The sequence below is a fragment of the Limulus polyphemus genome, unplaced genomic scaffold (assembly GCF_000517525.1).
Source record: "Limulus polyphemus unplaced genomic scaffold, Limulus_polyphemus-2.1.2 Scaffold201, whole genome shotgun sequence".
Lineage (NCBI taxonomy): Eukaryota > Metazoa > Arthropoda > Merostomata > Xiphosura > Limulidae > Limulus > Limulus polyphemus.
In genome coordinates this window covers 372,435-398,813 of record NW_013665811.1, presented here as the reverse complement: position 1 = coordinate 398,813, position 26,379 = coordinate 372,435, and the positions used below count along the sequence as shown (strand labels likewise).

Genomic DNA, 26,379 nt, shown 5'->3' with positions numbered 1-26,379 from the left:
TCTACTAAAAATACAATATTGTGTTTAGTTATAGTAAAACCTCTTTGATCGTTAATATCAAACTCTGCATCGGATGAACATACAGGTAATATTTTAAAGTTGCTTATTTACCTCTCGGAAGAGTCAGCAGTTTGATGACAATTAATTGAAAGAAATATTAAATTCTGAATATTAAATTGGTAATGTTGTCTAAAGACGTGATATCTAAATCAAAAGACATACAGCGATTTGGATATAACCACATTAGACAGTTTATTACAGCTTGAAGCAGATTACATAAGCCACCATGTGTAAAACCCTAGAACTTTTAACCAATATACCAAAAATAGACCTGCACAGTTATGTATATATGAAACAATATCTACAACTACTAAAGCAATAAAACGCAACATAATCAAAGTTTGTGAGTTTTATTCTGATGTTCAATCTTCATAGACTTAAATACCTGAACTTATACATATAATAACAAGACCAGGTAAATATTGATATACATTAATTACTCTTGAATTTAGTTAAATAAACGAATTTATTATTATTATTTTCATGAAATCTGTCAAAAATATGTTTGAGGGCCTTAATTCCTACCAAGGAACTTGCTCATCAAAGCACATCAAGGGACAGTTTTATATATTTATGTATAAATATGTATATATACCAGGCTAGTGATGACGCCAGGTGACGTCATCGTGAGGAACAGTTCGAAGTAGGACGACGTGTGTAAAACACCGAATAAGAAATCTAGTTGTGTGCTTTCGTAGTTGGTTGCACCCGTAACCTAGGAACATTGACTTTTTTACCATTAGTAATTTACAGCAAGATACGAGCTATTGATTACCACTAATATTACCGACAGCAAAACAAACAGTTTTGAAAACAAACACTTCACAGATGAAAGATATTTTTATACACACAATTCAATACATAGGCATGTACAATGTACGGGAGTGGGGAATTACAGCGAATATGCCACCATAATGTCAGTGTGTTGAAGAAAACCGAAACTACAACCAAACTAAACAACTGGGTCCATGCATATCATAGGAACTTCATATTTAGTTTGAGGTAGAGGAAAATGTCTCCAAACTGCAAGGACCCCAGCTGACGGGAAATTTTCTTTTAAGCCAAGAAACTATTTCCAATTTGTTCAGATCAAGTTCACGGAGGAGCTTAGAGCACTTTGTCCACCAGTCATAACAATCTCGTATGTTCTGCACGAAGAAAACGCGGAAGTACATTTTCCTAGCTTTTCCTCAACTTTCAACCTGAGAGTTTTTTTAATGTTTAGTAGGGGGCGTTCAATTCTTTGCTGAGGTAAACATGTTGATCCCTTCCTAAATATTTCAACTAACATTGCCCACTTTTAAAATCAAATCACGGATTTTATTTCTTTTCTTTTTTAATTTTTTTTGTTGCAGTGTTGTATTGCAATATTTCGTTATTCAAAGCTTCAAATCCAATTATAGTACATCTAATAAACAGTTGGTTCATCTTTATGCCTTATACATCAAGACTCCCTTTAAAACGACACTAAAAAAAGTATTGAAACAGCATAAACAAGACCATTATCAATACTGGCTTACATGTATTTATACATCATTTGAGCATTGCTCGGCGTCGCTTATACAGATACAAACAGGACACCAGAGCTAAATGCGCCCTGTCTATACTTGCTTTGTCTCTTCCTTCCATAGAAAAGTACTGTACACTTGGAGAGCCAAAACAAGTCCTCAACAAAACACGAACAATAAAAATTTCTATCAAAATGGCTGTCGTCTATGAACCCTGAAGCGAATCAATGCGAGGAAGCCATCTTTACCTACTCTAAAAAGCGCATTGTCTGCTGGGATACAAGTCGACAGCCATCTGGTGAGATTTTTTTTTTCATCTTAACCCCTTTTTTATTGACTGGTAACAACTTTAGTGCTAGGCATCTCTTAGCCAACGAGTGTAACTACAGTTCAAGTGATTGATTACAAAACTTCTAAACAAAGTTTACGTCAAAAAAAGAATCACCATGTCTTTGTATCCAAGCAACAAGCACCATCTTTAATTAACCTGAAGGCCACCCCTCTCGTACTGGTCAACAGTTTTCCACATCCTGCAGATAAGAAATATTATCACAGTTAAAGGAACAAAACTGTTTACAGTCAGCCTAACCATTCAATTTGACGAAATTTAAATGTAACTTCTTGAACTGCAAAATTTGTTTATTTGTACTTAACGTTTTGATTTTATATTCAACTTTATAACATCATCTACAAAACAGATCAAGGTACTATATATTATTATAGTTCGATAAAGCTATTAGAATAATTCAAAGTTGAAACCTTTTTGCTTACAAATTTAAATTTATTTTTTATCAGATACGGTAGGGGGAGCCATCAGGTCACTTTGAACTTTTCTTGCAGATTCACTTCATTTATTTTATGTCCCAAATTCAGAGCACATTTAAGAAATAAGTGTAGTTAAAATCAAGCACATAAGAATAATAAATTAAGAGAAAAGCTTTATCAATACATACAAGGTAAGAATTATTCGTGCAAAAACTTTCTGTTCGTGTACACATTAGCATTTCATTCTGAAAAAAGATTAGGAACTGGGTCACACCCCCCTGTTTGTAAAGGCGAGTAAAGCAGATGTACATGTATGTGTGTATTGTAATGAGTACACATATATAATATTCACATATATAAAATCAAAGACATAGAGTTCAAATATTACATCTACACGAAACCCAACACCTCCAAAAATATATAGTATTGTCAAGGTATAGACGTAATCTCTAACTCCATTCATCTACAAGAAGATAAGTCCTTGTTTCCATTAGGTGCTGAAGTATGATGTAATTTACCTAACCACCACCAAGAAACTCTTTGAGAAAGCTCAGTTCATCTTCACTGTATTATTTACAACCACAAGTAATATCCAGATGCTTTTAAGTTATATTTCAAACCCGATTATTTGATAGGCTGACTCAATTTAGGGTAGGCGCCATCTGTCGGCAACCTAACTTCTTAGGACTCATCAAACTCCAACTTGGCAGTGAGGCATCTTTCTCCTGCCGCTTTTATTTTATTTTAAAGTTCTTAAACTTAACAGGAAATAGCTAACTACTTTTCCTCAATCGCTTCTCCTAGTTATGTATTTTCACTATATAAGCATTACATCAATTGATTGAAGTTTGAAGTGATTAGCTAACCCATTACCAATACATTTCTCACACATACACACACACACACACACACACACACACACACCAGAAATAAAAGCATGCAATATGATAAGTAATTCTTCCAAACCGTTAAATGTTTTCTCCACATTTTAATGGTTCTGCAGATATTCACATTGTACATACTTACACAGACTTGGCATCTGTGTATAAAGAAAGGTAAAAGGTGTGTATGTCTACCGAGTTTCTGCAGTGATTTACTTTTCGGATGCAATGACGTGCAAAAAGGTGATAACAATCTTACGAGAAACAAGAAAACGCTAAAATTTTCTTTATCCTACACGAGGTCGTTTCACATGTAAAAAAACAGGAACTTTCATTAGCCCGGGTTCGCCCTAGGAGATGAGGATTGTGGGCGAATGTCGGTCAGGAACATTATCTTGTAGTGCACAATGTGATTTGGTTCATAAATTTTGTGACTTTCGTCCAATTACCTCCTATACGATACAAACTAAATTACGGACTTGTAAAGCCTCTTGGCTATTTTCCCTTTTCTTTTAATCAAGGTTGTCAACAAAAAGTCAACTCAAGTTCTTCAAAGTCAGTTACCTGTCTTGGTACTGGGGAATGGATATATATCTGCAAAAATGAAGATTTGAAACAAGTTTAAGGAGTGCTTAGACCATGGTAATCTTTCATGTTTTTCATGTAGATGACATGATGGTTGTTACTTCATTGACCAAGATATGGAATCTACTTCCAAAGCTCTACGACATGAGATTAATATACAGACAATACAAACCACAATAATGATTTTTTTTTACATGACTGGACTTGCTTGGTAAGTTGACTAAGCAAATACCTGAGTGTGTAGGAAACGCCACATAGGTCTATCTACGAATTAAAGCATGTATATGTTATACACCAATGATAAAGAAATAAAAAACGAAAACTTTTTATGTTAATTTGACGACAATTGAATTTCAAAATTTAAGTTCAAATGACGCGTTAAAAGTTTCGATTGTAAGATATCATTGACAAAAATGACTCAAGTTTTAGAACCTACATATCCTTGAATGATAAACCTAGTATTACAAAAGCAAATACTATGTTCTGTTCATTTTAAAAGATACCTTAATTTGAAAGTGAACGGTTGAGAAGAACATTATTGCCCAGTAAATTTTAAGAAAATCAAAGCCTTTTGGCCTCTGGACTTAGTGTCGGATCACCTGAGAAACAGATCCCTCGCTTCGAGGTGGGAGACATGTGGTCAGAAACGGCTATATCAAAGGTTGAGGAGTCCATTCCGTTTCGCATGACCATTGCCTCGAATCCCATGCTGAAACTTAGAGCAGAGTCCAGCTCATGCCTGAAGTCCGACGGAACTCCTGGAAATGGAAGAGAAGGAACAATTTCCGGCAGACCTTTTCTTTTGTCAGGCAGAGGTTGTGGGCCAACATTTCGCCCTCGTGATGTGGATATTCCTGTACTCTGGGATATCGATGACGTCAAAGAACAGTGTTGGTTGGTGGCTGCAGCGACGGAGAAACCAGGCAGAATCGGAGAGCTAGAGGTAGACGGCATTATCTGTGAAGTGTTGTTGTTAGGCAAGTGATTATTTGGGGTTGTAATGTTCTGAGCTGCAGAAATTTGATTGCTCATAGAAGTTCCCAAGTCACAGCTGGAACTAGCACCTCGCTGAAGTTTCTGTACTCGTCTGACGTGGTGGTCCATGTCGCAATGAAACTTAAAATTTAAGATGGTTAGAAATCGCTCGCAACAGACACGACATTCGAAATGAATTTGGACGAGCCTCAATATAGCTTGAATGTCCCCTTTGGCTGCGCCGAAGCAAGTCGCCCTTTGATGATTGAGACAAAGAACTTCAGAAGGGTACACCATTTGACAGTTCTTACACATAAAGCCAACATCAATATCTATTTCAGCCACTTGTTGGAAGTCAGTATCTTGAGAAGAACCTTTCAAGTCAACCAAGGTCTTACCATCCTGAGAAAACCTAGTAATGCTGTTTCCAGGCTGTGATAATTTCTGGGTGACGTCTACTAAGGCTTGAGATGGAAGCTGCAGTAGTGACAACGGAGTACTGTACATGTTGGCATCATAAAATAATCCTCCCGCTGAGCCTCCTGTAATACAAACAAGAGCAAAGATTAACAGAATCCAAAAACAAACCACAGAAACACACAGAGAAAAAATGAAAGCGGAATCCTTCGTTAGAATTATTACTGATTAACTAAGAGATAAACCTGTGCTTGCACTAGTCGGTAAACTGCCATCTCACGATAATGACAGCAGTACAAACGGGTCTTGTCTAGTCCGAACGTAACCTTTAAAGAGGTCAAACATACTTGATATTCACCTGTCGGATTTTACGAGTTTGTCGCGGTTAAAGCTGCAGTTTCTACAGCCACTGAAGGAAACAAGACGAGCTCTGCCGGTAGGGGTCGAGGCGTTCGTGCTCACAGCGATCCTAGTCACGACAGGGGGCTGCCATTTCAAACATCAAGTTCTTATTCTCGTTACCAGATCTATAAATATCTTCTTAGGAATTCCGACAGTCTTTTTTTTACTAACATGATCTTGAATAAGTAGACAGCTGTAAAAAACTGTTTCACTTTTAGGCAAAACCGCAAATATTTGTAAAGTTTATCGAGTAACTTAAGAGCATCAAACTGAATTTTCCAGTCAGACAGATAGATAATCTACTTCTTTCTATAGAGTATGCACATACCACTTTAGTTACTTCTGTAAAGTCAGTTGTTGTTGTTTTAGTATTAATACATGATCTACATATTTTTTGCTTTTTTGTTAGTTCTTAAGCATACGACTACACAATGAATGGGCTAGCTATGTCGAGGGTGTCGAAAACCCAATGCTTAGCGTTATAACCCCTCAGACTTACCGCTTACTGTTTATCGTTCACTAGGGTTGGGTTACATTAAGATGCACACACACACACACATATATATATATCCATACTTGTAAATATAAACACACATATCTGTACTTGTAAATATAAACACACACACATTTGTACTTGAAATATAAACACACACACATATTTGTACTTGAAATATAAACACACACATATCTCTACTTGTAGATATAACACATACAAATATCTGTACTTAAAAATATAAAACACACACATATTTGTACTTGAAATATAAACACACACATATCTCTACTTGTAGATATAACACATACAAATATCTGTACTTAAAATATAAAACACACACATATTTGTACTTGAAATATAAACACACACATATCTCTACTTGTAGATATAACACATACAAATATCTGTACTTGAAATATAAACATATACACACATATCTCTACTTGAAATATAAACACACACATATCTGTACTTGAAATATAAACACACACATATCTATGCTTAAAATATAAGCACACAAATATATGTACTAGTAAACTTAATCAACTGTCTTCTACAAAACTTAATAAACGTCTGTTTAACGTAAATGTTTTAGGACATTACTAAAATGGAGATATATATAATTTAGAACTTTTTTGAATGATAGACTGTTCTTGAATTAAAAGTAGGTATGGAGCCTTTAATTTTCATTTTTAGAAAAACGTGTCCACAATCACACCCACTATAGTTACACAATAAAAACAGGTGTGGTTTAACACGTTTTAGGCTGTGAAGTACTGATACAGGAGCTACACCCCAAAAAGTGTGACTTCACACCTTTCGTCAGAAAAAAAATGATTTTACACCCACAATAGAATCATGAAATATTAAATAGTAATGTTTTTAAAAGCCATACTCTACACAAATAAGCTTAATTGTAAATGTATAAAGTTGTCTTCTAAAATTATGTTAATAGAATTTTATAATTGTCTTAAAATTTATTTTAATTTAAGTGATTGTTTATTTCATTTAATATACCACTTACATGACCTTGTATTATGTTTATAAATTCACATCTTTACACACTTAGAAGGAGTGTAAGCTATTATTTGTTATGAATTTACACCTTTACACACTTAGTAGGAGTGCAAAGTATTATTTGTTATAAATTTACACCTTTACACACTTAGTAGGAGTGCAAAGTATTATTTGTTATAAATTTAGAAGAGGTATGAACATTTATTTGTTATAAATTAACACCTTTTCATACTTAGCAGGAGTGTGAAAGTTTATTTATTATGAATATAAAAGCAGGAGTATGAATTTTATTTGTTAAAAAGTTACTCCTTTACACACTTAGTAGGATTGCGAAATATTAGTTGTTATGAATTTAGAAGTGTGAACATTTATTTGTTATAAACTTGCATCTTTATACACTTAGCAGGAGTGTGAACTCTTACTTATTATAAATTTACGTCTTGGAAGATGTAAAATTTCACCTTATAAGCCACAATGGGTGTGTTTGTTGGAATCACGCTTTCTTATCTTACAGTAAATGTGATAAAAGTATATTATGTTTCAAGAAAAGTGACAAATTGTACAATCCGATTGCTCCAATAGTTGCACATTGATACTGTAGTATCAATAATCTCAGAGCTTTATAATTTTCAACTATAAGTACAACCTATTAATTATAAGGTATTGTCACAGTATTGTCCTTATGGCAATGCATAATTTGGCAGAATGGCTTGCATGGCTGATAAAAGCCTGTAACCAAGTTGACGAATAAATTTCTTTTGGGAAAATGATAACACTTCATGGTTCTGTAGTGCTGATAACAAACTTAAATGCACACTGTTTTTTAATGTTTGCTTCCCACGTCTTTCTGTGTAAACACAAATTATACAAGCTGAAATACTTAAATAGTTTGTACGTTCATGATAGAAAAATATTATTATAAAGTTATCAGCTATACTTGCCAGAAAATATGCTCTACTTGAAACAACAACCGATAAAATATATTATCATACGCCTACAGATAACCAACTACACATATCTTAGAAAATACACATTTGCAAATAATACAGAAAGTAAACAATACTGCATTTCTTAATAACGCGTTAAGGATAATGTGTTCAGTTACCAAGTATATGATATATATATATTTATTAAGTAATTTACTTGTGCAGAAGCTACAAAATTTGGTGCAACGAAGGATTTTAATGCAAGTATTATGGTAAGTTGACCTTACATGTTTCGAACGGCTAAACATGCACGTCCATCATCAGAGGAGGAAAATTCAAAGCATCTAATTTAGTTGAAACAACTATTTTAAAAGTAAATGTTTCCTTATTTTCCATATGACTTCATGTTAGATACCTCGATATATCGTAGACCAGTTTAGATTTAGATTAATATTTTGTCACATGGGGTTATTTACACCAGATAAAGTCTTCTGAGTACTTACAGGTGGGATCAATGAAGCACCCAACAAGTAAAAACACTAGGAGCAAACTGGGTGGATTCCTGGTAAAGATTCTTCTTCCCAATTTGGTTTACTGTTTGTGACATCCGAGTGGAATTAATTAAACTATATTGACTTTTGATCTTTTCATCTCTGGCCCGGCATGGCCAGATGGTTAGGTCGCTTGAATCGCAATCTGAGGGTCGCGAGTTTGAATCCCCGTCCCACCAAACATGCTCGCCCTTTCAGCCGTGGGAGCGTTATAATGTGTCGATCAATCCTACTATTCGTTGGTAAAATAGTAGCCCAAGAGTTGGCGGTGGGTGGTGATAACTAGCTGCCTTCCCTCTAGTCTTTCACTGCTAAATTAGAGGCGGCTAGCGCGGATAGCCTTTGTGTAGCTTTGCGCGAAATTCAAAACAAAACAAACTTTTCATCTCTAAAGCAACTTATTCCTAGAAGTTCTAAATAACAAAAATGCTAGTCTTCATTGGATAAACAAAAGAATAAACGTTAATGAACGCTCTATCTGCAACTTAAATAACGTCAAGTACGTCAAGAAATCGCCAATTATTATCATTGGAACCAACGAAAACCTCAGTATAGTTCTCAGCAGTGTAGAACCCAACTTATGAGATACTCTGTGAGTTTTCTTCTATAGTAAGTTAACACACTAAACAACATGGATTTGTCGATGGTATAAAGGACGGTCTAGTGGGTATTTTTAACATGTTCTTTTTAATTACATTCTTCTCACGCACGTTGTATTATCCGTATTCTGAAGTTTTTAGCTAGATTAACTGTGCCTAGTTACTAACAAGACCCAACCGACTATCTCAATACAACCAATTTCACGGGTAAGAAAATCGCTATCTTTGTTGGAATTAAAATTTCGAAACCTAAACTAACTGTCTTGTTTTCAAAATGACCCACGTGATCGAGATCTTAAATCTCTACCTCAGTTCGAGATCGATGTACAATCTTGAGTAAGTCTCTTTTTCCGATACGGCAGGCCTTGATTGATGGGGCTCATTTCGAACTTTTAAATGTTTTCTAGAATCATTAGTGGTCAACGGTTCACCGTTTAGATTCCTGCTCTTTTAGAGCTATAGCCTACCCCCTACACACACACACACATATATATAACTTCTGTTGCCTCTTCTTCTACATCTTCCAAAGTCAACCAATTACCAGTATCGAATTGCCTTATTTTTTGCTAGTAATAGCCAATATCAGATTGTTAGGAGGTATTGTTCTAATGGCAGTTCTGCACAAGATGTTCATTTACTTTATGGCACACTGAACTGGCACATCAATTAAGCTGACAGTAATTCACCGCTGCCCCCTCAACTCGCTGTTGTCCAAAAGCTTTTCTGCTTCTTGCAGGTGACGGCAACATGCAGCGCCCTGATGTGGCTAGGAGCATAATTAAACAGCAGCAGCTAGAATAATGTGCCAGGGAAGAGGGTCGTTTATTAGTTTTCATGTGATTAAAAATGTTGGAAAAAATTACCTTGTGTTTGGCGATCATACGTTATACGCATACAAAATATACCGTGAAGAAAAAGGTCGTTACCTCAGATAGTGTTCTTTTGTAATGAATAAAACAATAAGTTATTTTGGTGTTATCCTAAGCCTGCACAATAAGGTACAATATATTAAAGTTCTGTTATATAGATATTTTTCCAAGAGATTTTAAAAATAAACGAGCTGTTTTATTTTTAAAATCTCTTGAAAAAAATATCGAGAGTCTTAATGAGGTTTGCACATATTTCGGCAGAAACAGCATACGTTATTAAATATTTATTCGCTATAGATCACACTTAGTTTTAATTGTATTTGTTCAAAGGTATATTGTCTCTTAGATTAAAGAAAAATAAAGAAAAAATATTAATCAGTTTGTTCGTGATATATATGTATATTAAGTAGTTTGTTTGTCTATTGTTGATTTTTCTCGGAAAGCTCAGTGATAAGCTATCTGCACTCAGTCCACCGCGGGAAATCGAGCCTCGAATGTTAGCGTTGTAAGACCGTGAAGTTACCGTTGCCCCACTGGGGGATCGTGAAGTTACTGTTGACTCACCGAGGGACCGTGTTTAAGGGCAAAGAAATGTTTGACAAAATTATCAGTTTGTCAGCTATAGATTAAAGCAAACAATTTTTTCAATCAAAAGTTTAGTTTTAAAATACTTAGCATTGAAACCGAATAAACAAGAAACTGTTCAAACAATCTAGGGATACTAAAATATGCAGAATTTTAGAAACCTTGCGCTCTCTGTAATATCTAAATTATGGTTATATAGAATTATTTCAACAATAAGGTTTTCCTTCGCCTACGCTGATATTTGACTCAAACAAACAAGAGTTGATGTTTCGTGCAGACAAAACATGATTTTTGATAACGTTTTCTGTTAAAAAATAATGACAAATAAAACTACTTACACAGATTAGGTATTTTCTACTGAGTTGAACTAATCATTATTTCACAATCCCAGATTTGTATCTAATAATATTTATGTCGAATAATTTCAAAATCTGAGGAGTATTCGACTGGTCATACGAACTCTGATCCTTGTATTTTTATTTGAGTCCCAAGTAAAGTGAAGAAATGAAATAAATGTTAATCTATTAAACAAGCGCAGCTTCAGCTTGGAATTGTTAATCACTTTTTACGTGAACGTGCATATTCTGTTGCTAGGGGAGGAGTCTATGTGTTAAACCATGATTGTAGCCGTGGTTTCAGGAACATATTGTTTCGTGGAATGTGACAGCACATTGAAATTTCTCAAGATTATTCAACGTGAACAATGTATTTAAAAAAAACTACAGAAAGATGGTGGAAATAATGAAAAACTGGCTTGGCAAGCTCAAGCTTAATGGTGATTGGCGTCCATGTCTGAAGAACGTGATTAAGGCAAGTAATCCACGTCTTCTATGTAATACGGTGGAAACCAAGTCCAAAGGCATCGATACATTAAAATCAGATAAACTGAATTGTGCAAGATTTAGGAACTTCATAACAAACTAGACTTGGCTCGTTTTTTACTCCAGTTTAGACAACATTACGATAAACAGAAGTCATTAAAGTAAAACTTACTATCAACTAAAGCTGTTTGTTGCTTGATGATAGATACAGTTTCACTGATCAGCTAGATTTCGAGAGATTATTTCTATTCTTATATTTGCCTTGTCGAAAAGTTTTACCGTACTTCAGCGCACTAATTGTTCTTAATTATGATGCTTAAAAAGAAGGATTATATATATAAGTATATCTATTTCCTTACCGTTTTAGTCTTTCCAAGTTTTACCTCTATTGTCCAAAACACTGCTTGCATTTTTCTTGGCTACAAGTTCATAATACATCTACTGTAACATTTTCAACTGAATACACACGATACTTACGAATTCCAGTATCCACCTTAAACCATTATATTCTGCCACTTTGTTTGTTTGTTTGTTTGTAATTAAGCACAAAGCTACACAATGGGCTATCTGTGCTCTGCCCACCACGGGTATCGAAACCCGGCTTCTAGCGATGTACGTCCGCAGACATACCGCTGTACCACTGGGGGCCTGCCACTTTGTTTTCTACTTATTCAATTCTAACAACATATGAACAAAAAATCAAAGAATTTAGTCACTTGGCTGAAATAAAAAATAAAAAAACGTGGCTAATTATTATTCTAAATTACTGCTTTCACTACAGCATTGTTTTATGCTTTATTCGTCCCCCCCCCCAAAGAAAAAACGAAACATAGGTACAATGCTAATTGTCTATGTAACTTCTCTTTTGTTCTAAAATTGGAATCAAATAGTAATAGCTGATATGAATGATAACTACACAAGTAACTACGTAGAACATAATGTTAGTGTTATCACTTTTATATGAGGTCAGAAATTTTAGCTCAGCTATCAGTGTTCCTTCTTTCTAAACAGAACAGTTTGTGTTATTTCAAGTACTGGTAACGTTTTCTTATTCCAGCTTTTCAATTTCACACGTGCTCATATCGCCGATACACGGTCTGTCAGATCTCACGATTAGTCCAGTCCAAAATAATTTTTCGTCTTACGATATATATATAAATTTTAGAGAGTCCTATTTCTAAATGTGATATTTAATTTTACTTTCTTCAAAACTGATTGAATTGCAACAAGCAGAGCGGATTAAAGTTACGAAATTTCTCAGAAAAATCATTATTCACACTATTGTTAATACACAACACACACATCGGTTTCCGTAAATATAAACAATGTAATGATTAACAAAATTCGCGAGTAGTAAGTTTGATAACACTGCCACGTTAAAATAGCGTTGTGAACAATGAGCTACGTATCCTTCCGACCGATTTAATCCTTTGATCTGTGCTGAAAACCTCATTCCTGAAACTCTGGTTCCCCCATGAAGGTGTATTTAACCCTATCTTACGTATACTCTGTGTAAACTATGTACGTTTAGGTGATATAAATCTTGGTAACGTTTCACAATTTGCAGGTGAAAAAATCGTAAGAAAGGGTGTAGTAAATTATAAAATTGTAGCAAATAACAAACTCTAAATACATCAAAAATAGGTGAAATGAAACGTCATAATTCTAAAACTACCAAAAACACACACAAATATGATTCCAAACTTGAAAGTCTCTGAAAATATCGCAGTGCAATCTGAAAAACAAATATCGATTATATACGAATTGTGACTGGCAACAAATAGCGGACTTCAGTACCCAGTATACATCAAACCATTTTACACATAAATAAAATGATCTTAATTTGTGGCTAGTAAGGTTTCTCTATAATTTCAGAAAATATCCTAACAAATACTGTAATAACATCTATCAAAATATCCTAACAGATACTGTAATAACATCTAACAAAATATCCTAACAGATACTCTAATAAAATCTATCAAAATATCCTAACAGATATTGTAATAAAATCTATCAAAATATCCTAACAGATATTGTAATAAAATCTATCAAAATATTCTAACAGATATTGTAATAAAATCTATCAAAATATCTTTACTGGTGGTTAAGAACTTGTCCTTTTTCTGAACTTTTGTCACCCGTAACTATAATAGAGAAATAGTTTAAGCTGCCGTTTTACAAATGAAGACTGCATTATTGTTCTTGACAATGTTTTTAATACACTGCTGTCTTCTTAAAGTGGAAAACCTATGGACATAACATAAAAATAGTAAATCAATTGTTTATTGTATGTAAAAAAATGCTTAAAGTGTTTTAAAATTACCAACTGCGTGGACGTCTTGAAGAAAGAAAAACTGATTGGAAGGTATCGAGAACCCTGTTTTAGTCAAAACACCAGTCTAACCCTACAGGCTCGACATCACTGTATCGTCACGTTAGATATCAAAAACCCTGTTTTCGTCAAAACACCAGTCTAACCCTACAGGCTCGACATCACTGTATCTTCACGTTAGATATCGAGAACCCTGTTTTCGTCAAAATACCAGTCTTATCCTACAGGCTCGACATCACTGTATCGTCACGTTAGATATCAAGAACCCTGTTTTCGTCAAAATACCAGTCTTATCCTACAGGCTCGACATCACTGTATCGTCACGTTAGATATCAAGAACCCTGTTTTCGTCGAAATACCGGTCCTATCCCACAGATTCGACATCACTATATCGTAACGTTAGAAATCGAGAACCCTGTTTTCGTCAAAGCCAGTCCTATCCTACAGATTACTGTACCTCACTGTATCGGCACGTTAGATATCGAGAACCCTGATTTCGTCAAAGCCAGTCCTATCCTACAGATCACTGTACATCACTGTATCGGCACGTTAGACATCGAGAACCCTGATTTCGTCAAAGCCAGTCCTATCCTACAGATCAATGTACATCACTGTATCGGCACGTTAGATATCGAGAACCCTGATTTCGTCAAAGCCAGTCCTATCCTACAGATCACTGTACATCACTGTATCGGCACGTTAGACATCGAGAACTTCTTTGTTGCCTGTCATGATGAAGCAACAGAGTAGGTAGTGGCTAATGGGTTTAAGCGACAATATCTTATAATTATGTTAAATTATAAGTTCCAAACGTTGCTACTTTGAAACAAACGACTTTAGAGTCGCAGCGCAACTTAGACTGGAATGTGGTATCACAAGCTAGACCTCGTGTGTCTCTTAACGGTTTCTGGACAATAAAGTTAATGTAAAATATACTTAGCACGTCACGTTATATTTTAGCTTGAAGTTAAGCCTAACAAACGTGGAATACACAAGACAGATATGAGGGGTCTACTGACAGAAATAATTTACCTTTTACTCTGCTCTGCCATTGTGTTAGTTGTTCATAAATTAGCTCATCACTGCCAGATGGCGCGATGTTGCCTCTGGCACGTGCAACATGCTGTGACGACGGCAGCGCCGCCTTCTCGCGCGCGCCTACTTTATGATCTATACCAGCCCACCCGCCCCTTATCCCCTGTAGGCCTCGAACTGTTAGGCGACCCTCCACCGAAGATGGATTTTCTGGATCAAAGGGTTAATAACTCAGGTCACGGACTGTAGAACTAATATGTAAGCTACCTTGTTATTACTTGTATTGAGAGTCCTCATTGTGTATTCATAACGTGTAGAAAGGCCCAATGGGGCAGGTATAGAGGTAAGGCAGGATCAGGGAAACAGAGAAGGGTAACTTTGCTGCACCTGTACAGCCTGTTTTGTGGATCTGGTGATTCTCTCATGCTCTTGCTATAACAAAAATCGTGGTGAGTTTGAGTCTTTGAGGTCTGAATAACCCAGGAATAACCTCACGATTTAAACCTTTCGGCTCGGTCATTAGATATGAAAGCTCGTTTAAAAAAAACACGTGTTTTTACTTTTTATGAGGAAGGGCGTACTCAAGTTAAGAGTAATGAATGTATAGCAAGATGTAGGCAAAGTTACGAGCTTAAATGACTCATTGCAACCTCTATATTAGTATTGTACGTGCTGTACAGTCCACGTGCACCATCTAGTCACAAATATACCATTATTACAGCTAGTTGACTTCTCCAAATAGAATGGTGTTGTAAAATCTCACTTTAGTATAAAAGATATACGATTATTAAGAATTATATGATGACGTCTTTTCCCTTTGTGGCTTTCTTAACGTTTTTCTTCTGATGCTCTCTCAATTTATCTCTCTTGGTTCTTCTTCTCTTTTCGTATCTTTATTTATTTATGTTTTGAGTAATGGTTTTAAGTAATGTAGTTTTGAAATAAAAAACAATCAAAAATTTTCCAAATAAACATCCTGAAACACCAGTCTATTTTTCCAAATGACAGGACAGGACAAGACATGAAACATTTTCTTTCTCTGGAAATTTACACATTAGGTCGCTAGAAACGTAATTTCTTCTTCATGTACCTCATGAGTTTAATTAGTATCCATCAAGGGAAAGAGAGCATTGCCTCACAACAAATGGTTAGCCTCTTCAACCCTCTCCAACAGTACCTGAAACGCAGGAAGGGGGATCTAAAAAAAATAGCGATAGTGAATGCAGATGACTCATATGTCTCCACTGAAGGTAAAAGACTTTCCAGTTTGATTACTATTCTTATTTTTATTATAAAAACGTTAATTACATATTCTAATTTGAACAAGTGCAGTGTGGCTTCCCAAATGCAGTAATAAGTTCGGAATACATACAAATAGTGTTTCAGAAAAACGGATTTTAATAACGCCATATTTTTAAAAACGCAGAATACTATATTGGGTAATTACAAAAGTAAAAACGAAACTAAATTCAATTAGTATGGATCTACCGTGAAAGTTGATTTTCTAGAGACAGTAACACACCACGCCAACGCCCAAAGTAAGATAAATCACTGTAATTTCTGCTTTTAACTTATTATAACATCAATAAAAATATACCTTATTACAAACACGCTCACGATGCGTTTTATATACAATCAAGAAGAAGCTTACTTTGGAGTGTAATATGGAGTAGAAGAAGAGAATGAAAAATTCCAAATAGACAGTAAAAGAGCTTTTGTATGTTGTTTTCTGGTTATTACTCTCTCGAGGCACAATTACATTGAAAGAATGTGACGTGCCCGTTATGAGCACATGCAGAATTTAAAAGAAATCAAGCAGGCATCGTAAGATGGAAAGGAAAGGAAATTCCGTTTCGTGATTTCAAGTGGAATACAGGTGATTTTATTCAAGCTGGCTGCTATTTACTCTGCCTGTAATGATTCCTCCGGCGGCGCAGGTGGCTGCCATTAATGTAATAATTGTCGCTACTCTTCTGTAGCTCATGTTGTATGTCTAACTCGGAGCACGGAGGGAAACCAAGGGGCACACTTCCAGATACACTAGTATGTACCAGAATTATAGCCTAGGGAATGACACGTTCGAGAATTGAATGTTTAGAAATGTGCATGGATGAACACTGACTTCGGTTGTGTACGTAAAGGTGAGGGGAAAGCGAAAGATGATAAGAAGAAAACCAATCAAATTGTGGTTGCATAAAGCTCGCCGGCTTGCTAAAATAGAAGGTTGATACTTAACTACACTAATGAGTCTATGGGTAAACAGATGTGTGGTAAGTATTCGGTTCCTTATTTTCATAACAACTCAATAATCCAGATCGTCAGCTGGTACAGCAATCTACAGATTGATGAGGACTCCTCCGCCTCTCACAAATCATTAGGACAAAACTGAGAAACTAAACTTTTGCTGAAATGAAAAACTGTGATTCAGTGAAGCAATGACACCAGCCGATTGTATATATCTTAGAAGAAACTTCTTTTAATATTGAATAATGTTTTCCATTTATGTGTGAGCGGCTGTGCTGGAAAATAATTTTTACAAGACTTTGGTGGTCATCACTGAAGACTTTATGCAAGAATATATTTGAATGACTCTAAAGAACTATGCTGTTTTTTGCATAGTTCTGCCGTTTGCATTAATAAAATTGAAAAAATTCACATTCGACTGCCGATATGTCAAGGCTTAGAAATTAGACACATAAATATCCTTTTTCACAAACAGATTTATATATATCTAGAAGCATATTTTATGTTTCGTTTTGCATTTGTGCTAAATCAGTTAAAATATGGTAATTTTCAGAATGAAAATGATTCACATTTTGTGGAATTCAACTAGTTTTATAAAACAAAATATGGAACACATTTATTTCACGACATCAACCAACAGGATTTTTAGAGGTCGTATATAAGCTAAAACTGCAATGAAATTAGTGGATTTGCATATTACCCAGAACTAAATTCTCATTACCAAGTAATTAGATCACAACAAGAGGCCGGGAGCACTGATCCATGCAAAGAATAATTTTTATTCAGCTCATTAAAGAATCTGAGTCGTTAGTTGTCTAATTATTCATGAAGACGAAGCAGGTTACCTTTAAATTGAAAATAACAAGCTTGTAGGAGCAATTTGACCAATAAGATATAACTGGCATACTACACTAAGCCCAGATTATATGAACCAACCACAGTTTTATTTCACTTATTAAAAACTTCTCATTTCATAAAGTCTTTAGCTAAAAAATATTTACCACGTGGTGTGTTCAAGGTGCCATTGTGGAAAAGAATGGAACAGAAAAATAAAAATTTTGTAAAATTGCTGTACCTACTTAGAGTGAAGCTGAAACAACCACAGGCCTCATTCAATACCTTACAATTAACAGAACTGGTTTCTTTAGAGTAAGAAAAAATGCCTATATTTGTTAACATATTTAAAATATGGAGCTTCATAACCGATAGGCTGGTATCCGATAACATATTCTGGTTAGTTCCATAGAAGAGCTCTGGAATTCACAGCTGGTGAGCCGCGTTCGATACAACAAATTATTTCCCACTCTTAAATATATGGATGCGTTATAAAAGTGACAGTAACTATTTTAGCCTAAATGCTAGGGTACTACTGACTGTTTGTCTTCTCTCCGGTCAATAGTTTAAAATTACGGACGACGGCAAGTAACTTACGATATTTGACAGAAATATAAAATACAAACTGCTTATAGATTAACAGAAATATAAAATACAAACTGCTTATAATTAACAGAAATATAAAATACAAACTGCTTATAGATTAACAGAAATATAAAATACAAACTGCTTATAGATTAACAGAAATATAAAATACAAACTGCTTATACATTAACAGAAATATAAAATACAAACTTCTTATAGATTATTCACAAACATATTATACGTTTTTAACCCTGACAAAAAATAATAATAAAGTTTATATTATTCTAAGTTTCGTTTAAAATATCCGAGCCCCTAAACTAACAACAATCTGACTTAAAGTTCTTCTACTACAAAAATTGGATAATTATGTTCAACTGCAAAATTTTAACTCCTAGCTGCAAATTAGCAATTTTATGATAAACAGTTTCTTACTTTACGGAATGTATTTGTACATTTATTTTCCTAAAATAAAGTGTAAGTGTAACCAACTTGCAGTCGCTCTTATTAAAGTTAAGAACCCAGTATAGTAAAGTACTTTAAAAAATTGCAATCATTACAATTGAACACTCGATGTTTTATTGGTATGGCAACCTTTACCAAAGGCTTGTCTGATATCTCCTCGTGTTTAAACAGTTTATCCAGTGAATTTCTACTTGAAAAACATGTTCCAATTAAAATTATAAAATAAAATTATAGCACTTTCTAAAATGCTCGTTTACCACAAAATATGGGAAGGGCTATAATGCTTATTGAATAACATTACTTTCACATTATGACATTTAGAGAGAGAAATATAAGTTCGAAAAGCTTCATAGAAAAATACCTCAAAACTCTGCCTATTTATTTCTCTGTTCTTGGGACTCTAAAAGCATCTGTTCAGACTTTAGGTTAGTTAGTCTATAACCTATCAAACTTGTTTCATCCTAAGAGTAAAGATGAATTATTAGGTTTCCCAGGTGTGCTACTCGGAAGGAATTTTAGCAAGAAATGCACTCACTGACTTTGGAATTTGCAAAGAAGAAACATGTTGAACAAATGGTATTACTCAGCACGATATTCTCGACAGAATATATGAATGTTTATCTGAATTCTGATATCCGACCAATTTAAAAGGACGGGAGTCTCTTACTAGGATTTTACATTCAGTAGTAAATAAGGATAGAAAGACTGTACATGTATCCTCAAGAGTTTTTTTTTTAGCTCTATGTTTAGCTTCATACTGTTTGAAGCTTGTTTTGGTTTTGTAAATTCATCAATATTCTCTACAAAGCCCTGATGGAAATTCATCTCGCTCATGTGATCAAGTTTCTTATCATATCTCTGATTGCCTACTTTTTATTTATTATTGTTAACATAGATTGCTTAGCAAAAAATAAAAGTTTAAACTAATGATAAATGACATGACTGAACACGAGTACATCTATAATAACACAACATGTTATGTGATGAAATAAATTTTTTCTGTCTAATCAAAATACAAACTTGGAAAGAAATGTAAATTGAAATATATTTTATTTTATTATATAATAACGAAGATATTAAATAGTCTACTGATCTTCGTTATTATATAATAAAAATATAATATATGTTAAATAGCCTACTGGATTTATTTTTAAAGCTTCCTGATACTGCACGTCACTCCTTTTTACGTTTTTTGTACAATATATATATATGTCAATGAACTTTATATTAAGCGCCCTCTAATGACAAAAACGAAAATATTAAACGACTTCTGCCACAGAAGAAAGTTTTGTATACAAAAATACGTTGCTACATCTAAACATTTTCCTTTAATTAGATGGTGTATTTGTATAAATAAGTCTGGAATTTCTGTCTGTCTTGAATTTCGCGCAAAGCTACACGAGGTATATTTGCGCTAACCGTCCCTAATTTAGCAGTGAAAGTAACTCGTCATTATCACCCACCGCTAACTCTTGGGTTATTCTTTTACCATCACAACATAACGCCTCCATGGCTGAAATGGCGAGCATGTTTGGTAAGGCGGGGATTCGAACTCGCGACCCTCAGATTGAGAGTCAAGCGCCCTAACCACCTAACCATGGCCTAACCACCTGGCCATGGCCTAACCACCTAACCATGGCCTAACCACCTAACCATGGCCTAACCACCTGGCCATGGCCTAACCACCTAACCATGGCCTAACCACCTGGCCATGGCCTAACCACCTAACCATGGCCTAACCACCTAACCATGGCCTAACCACCTAACCATGGCCTAACCACCTGGCCATGGCCTAACCACCTAACCATGGCCTAAACACCTAACCATGATTTCATTTAATTCGCACCTTTTTGGTATTTGTATATTTTCTAATTATTTGTATGCTTTACTTAATATGATATGATTCTTCTTTAAAATGAAACATACAAATAAGCACTAATGAGATGTTTGTGTAATTTATGAGCGTGTTTACATAATTTAAAGCATGAAAGTAAAACCAAACCTCAATTAATTATAACTATTATAATTATGTATCATCAATCACACGCATATCAACACAGCAATTCACTTGTACAACTGTTTTGGAAATTTTTCAGTTAGTTTCACGCTTATCAAACATTAATAAATTAACGATTGTATTAATCAGTTATAATAAAATTATAGCAAACAATCTGGGGGAAAACAGCGTAAATGTATGAAACAATCATCCAGTAAATACCCTATTTATCTATATTATATAATGTACAACCTTATAAGTTTTTCAAGTATTGAGTAAATAAGAAATTCAGCCAAAGCCAAGTACTATTATTAGTAAGTTATGTTTATACAAGTACGGGCTAAATCAGTACGTTAAGCTCATACATACATACGTAACAAACATTTTAATACCCCCACCCTCACCGGTGACTCAGCGGTAAGTCGGCTCATAACGCTAAAACTCGGGTTTCAATACCCGAGACGGGCATAGTACAGATAGCCTATTATGCAGCTAAATGCCTTTTAATGGAAAGGATGCTTACAGTTTGTGTCAGCAGCCTCCGCATATAGCCATAAAAAGTACGTTTTATTAATAAGACACACTAGTTGACATTAAAACTTATTTTTAGTCGGACTGGGAAATACCACCCAATTGAAGCAGAGCAAAATATTAAGAAAACAGTAAACTTTTTATTCTAACCTCTTAACAAAGCTACTAGACTGAAAATAACTATAGAACTATTGCCGCTTTAATTTTCTGATTTACTATTTATTTTTTGTGATAGAATAAAAATAATTACATAACATTAAGTAATTGGCGCTAAACGAAGGTGAAATTATATAAAGATTTCAATTATTTATAGTTGATGTAACAGTATTAAATCAACTGATGTTACATAATTATTTCTTATAGGAATGTTAATGTCAACTGTAAGGCTAGAATATTTCTTTATTTGTTTTCCTCTGTTATGAACTTTAACCTTCCAAAAATGCTGAAATATGACTAAAGTCCTTTACCTTGTCAAGAAACAGCTTTAAAAAAAAACAAATTTCCCCCTTTTTTATATTTAAATAATGCCTTTTTTGTTTTAAGTTTTTTCACGATCATACGAACAACTGTTGTTATAATATTATGATATTCATCGCGGTAACTCGACCACTTCAATTTATGATATTATACCAATTCTCTAACAGCTCAAAGAAACTTAAACTTTCCCTGGTGGTTCACCACCAACTCAACAGAACAAACCGCTATATAAGAACTGCTCTTGCTTTCTCTCATGCAAATTGTCGAAAGCTGAGTGGGCCCCAAGCCGTGAGGGGGAAGGGGGTCATCTGTCATAAGAAGATGGATGGATACTGAAAAGACAAGTCGGAGCAGCGGCAAGCGGGTCGGAAAAGCTACAGCAAGCGTAGCAAAGAGGTGTTTCTTTACACCTGCCGGCCATTTAGATCTCTAAATTGGCATGAAGTTGTCGAAGCTTATGAGGTCTGCTTGTTTCACTCGGCCATAATTCCATTCGTCAAATCCGAGTTCGAGGTAAAAACTCTGTTTCGTTGACTCTAAAGAAAAGACACAGAATATTGTTCCTTATCAAGATGAAGAAGGCGGAATTGTGAAGAAAGAATATTGATTGATTAAGTTTTATTATCACATAACTAGAACCGGTTCACAAGACCATTAACACACTCTTATAATCAGGTCTTCGGTACAACGTCTATTCAACTGTTTGACAGGAGGGTCTCGCAATTGATTTATCATACGCGTAACCATTTTCAATGGATAACTACGAAAGCAAGAATAGCTTTGCCTCTTTTTCTACAATAGCTATTCTGTAACATTTATCTATTTAGGCATTTCCTGCAAAGTATCCAACTAAAATTCTTACTTCTGGTAAAGATATTAACTTGCAATACAATTACGACTTTGTGGGAAAGCGGGTGCACTTCCTTAATATATTAAAATCCTCCTCTTCCTCTTTTTATTTTAAATAACAGCATATCATTCACTATAGGAGGTGTTAAAATATTATACAAAACACCAAGGTCGTTTAATGTATATGTCGATAAGTCACAGTTACAACTTATGCATGTCAATCTAAGAAATATCCCAAAACTAAGCAAGTAAGCTAACATCATATTCAGGCTTAAATTTAAAGTAATTGTAGTATAATGTCAGATTTTGATTTGATAATAAATACTTCAATAAAAAAGCTAATAAAACTAACATACAACGAACACTTTACTAGCAGAGTCGGTAGGTGGCGTTGTTTTACTTTCTGTTGCCTGCAGTCACCCTTTGCCCGAACAAATAATAAATGAGAACTCTGATAGGCTGTGGTCAAACAGGCAGCCAAGCTCTCCCAGATGGACAATTAAATAGCCTTTTGTTTCCGTTGGAGACAGCAAAGAGGATTAACAGCAGATAATCGTCCCAACTTCAACACCAACTATATACCGTTAGCGACAACAATCTACTTCTCAATTACAAGAAAAACAACAGAAGCTGGAATGGGAAGTTCCTAAGACTAGGCTACTGGAGGAGTGTTCACTCCATATCTTGGATTCTTTGTCACAGATTGACGTGTTTTTTCTGTGTTACCTAGCTAGGTATTTTACTTTACATGGAACGAGAATAAATTGTTGGCATGATACAAACCTATAACGCACCACACTTTAAAGCTCTTTGAAAAGAGAGTTCGGTGGTTATACCCAATAGTTTATTTTGGGAGTGAATACTGATTATTTGCAGTTATACATAAGAAACGCAGCACTCATTCGAAACTAAAAATTGTCAATAACTACATTTCAGTTCTAACTGTTCCACGCTATATAATTAACTGAAGTCGATTTGGAGTTTTGACTTCTGGTGCATGACGTATATCAGAAAACAAGAACAGCATATAATGTTATAAGAATACACACACATACACATATACATGTATATACATATGTGTGATCTTGCAATTTCCACTAAAGTTCCACCTTTTAAGCAATAAGTTCAATCACAAAAAACATCCGTGTCTATAAACTTCGTGCAATTGCTTCATAGCAGTGTGATTGCCTGATACAAAACCATAATCACAAAATGTAAGTGCATTAGCATCGAATACTGAATCATACATTATTGTAATTATAATTTACTTTTATTGTTGTTTTTGAACCTTAATGTACAATGTCCCACCTACCCGGACAATACGAAAAATACGACTATATATGGATATTTGAAAATATTAGTAACCGTAACAGTTTATAAAAAGAATAATTGAGAAAATCCTCATTGTTGATTAAGCCAAAACATTTCGAGGTGAGAAGTTGGTGTTTATTATCCAAGTAAACTAATTATGCATGTTATCGAAGTAAGCCAATTATGCATGTTATCGAAATAAGCCAATATGCATGTTATCCAAGTAAGCTAATTATACGAATACCAGCATGGTCTTTAAATGGATTCGTTTTTCAAGTCATTATCACAAGATGAAGCTCACCTTTGAAATCATAAATTCACGTAAAGTTGATAGAGTCTGATGAATAATTATAAATATATATATATGTGTGTATATGTACATACACCTTACTGGATACGTATATTCTCATACAGTCATTAACTCTTGTGGTAATGATGGGCTTCAGGGCAACTAAGTGTTTAAGTAAGGGCACATTGCTATCGAAAGTAAATGATATATGAAATTTCATGTTACCGTATTAGTGCCTGAACGAAAACAAAAAAAGTTGTCTGTAGTCATAAAATACGATGTAACAAGAATTTTACTTTAAAACACGAAACAACTTATCGTGATTTCAATTCCACAAAAACTGAGTATTTAATTTTTTTATAATAAAAACCTTTGATCAGTTAATTTCCTTCTACTTTCTACAGAAATGAAAGTTACTGTAGTTAAAGCAACGAAAGTATTAGTAGCATTCGCTGCGTAAACTTTTATTTGTGAAAACTTTATATATATATATTACATTTTTTGAGCATTTAATTTTTAAAGCTTTTTATTAAAGAAAAACGCCAAATCCTCTGGACAAAGTAAACACCTAAAGGACAAAATATATAAGCCTTTAAAAACTATATATATAAAGTATGTAACTAAACAAATAACCTCTACTGTACACATGTATTTACCCAACAACCATTACATACCAAGCCCTTAATTTGAGTCTGCGTCACAAAGACGCTTCCACTCTAGCAAAGAAAACCTTCAGTTGCTACAAAGAAAAAATCGCTACTTTCTCACTCGTAAATTAGGGGAATTTCCTTAAAGTATTCTAGCACTAAACAAGTTTCAGGTTTTCTGTTTATGAAAAATAAAACAAAATAATGATATAAAAGTCTTCAGCAATTAAACTTACTCTAAGATATATAATTAAACTTAATTATATGCTTCTTACACTTTCTATGTAGCAAGCGGTTGTCTCCTCTGTCTAAGTCTACACTAATTCTTGGGGCCAACATCGTGCTAGAATAATAACAAAAATTATAAAATGAGAAACTGAACAAAACTTGTCTTATTGTTTTCTCAACTATTAAAGATATAACTGCCACAACTTTATTTGTTTATTACCTCACCGGAAATATGGCTTTATTATCTAGTGAGAATTCGCATAGTATGTATATGAGATCGAAAGTTGAAGAAAAAAAAAGATTTGAATATAAAAAATATAATATTAGCCTTTGGTTTGGTAAGGACTGTAGACACAAAGAATACTTTTAACATTTAATAAGTTGAAAATTATACTACATAAACTTGCCTTATATTTGAATATTTTTTCTAGGTGTCTTAGTACAATTTAGTATGTGTTCCTTATTAGCACAAGAACAGAAACAAATAAAGAATAATTTAAAAACAAACAAATATTATACTTCAATAAATCTCGAAATAAGAATAAAGATGTCAGATCACTGCTTTAATAATGACAGAGACAAAAATAATAGCTTTATAGTTTAGTTTTGTCTTGCAAATAAACGTCATCACAGACCGAGATATAAATTTTACTTCGTCCTTATCGTTTGTAAAGTTAACCCTCTGATAACTACGTTATAGTCTTTTCGTGACTAATTGTTATCGTTTTTAATTACTTTATTAGAAGGATATAACTTAGCCACATGGGAAACGTTATTAGAAGAATATAACTTAGCCACATGGGAAACGTTATTAGAAGGATATAACTTAGACACATGGGAAACGTTATTAGAAGGATATAACTTAGACACATGGGAAACGTTATTAGAAGGATATAACTTAGACACATAGGAAACGTTATTAGAAGGATATAGCTTAGACACATGGGAAACGTTATTAGAAGGATATAACTTAGACACATGGGAAACGTTATTAGAAGGTTATAACTTAGACACATGGGAAACGTTATTAGAAGGATATAGCTTAGACACATGGGAAACGTTATTAGAAGGATATAACTTAGACACATGGGAAACGTTATTG

At 34.2% G+C, this 26,379-nt stretch overlaps 1 protein-coding gene across 5 annotated transcripts in view; it reads right to left on the bottom strand.

Annotated features, from left to right (window-relative positions):
* Positions 1–243: 243 nt before the first annotated feature.
* The window catches only part of LOC106478343 (zinc finger homeobox protein 3-like), a 172,383-nt gene continuing 146,247 nt past the window's right edge, over positions 244–26,379 (bottom strand). For 4 of the 5 annotated variants that reach the window (XM_022381939.1, XM_022381935.1, XM_022381937.1 and 1 more), the window contains exon 4: positions 244–5,316. In XM_022381939.1, coding sequence (XP_022237647.1) covers positions 4,361–5,316 — 956 coding nt within the window. In that variant the 3' untranslated portion in view covers positions 244–4,360. Of the gene's footprint in view, positions 5,317–25,324; positions 25,393–26,379 lie in introns of all 5 variants that reach the window. The other variant, XM_022381940.1, reaches the window with a different exon arrangement.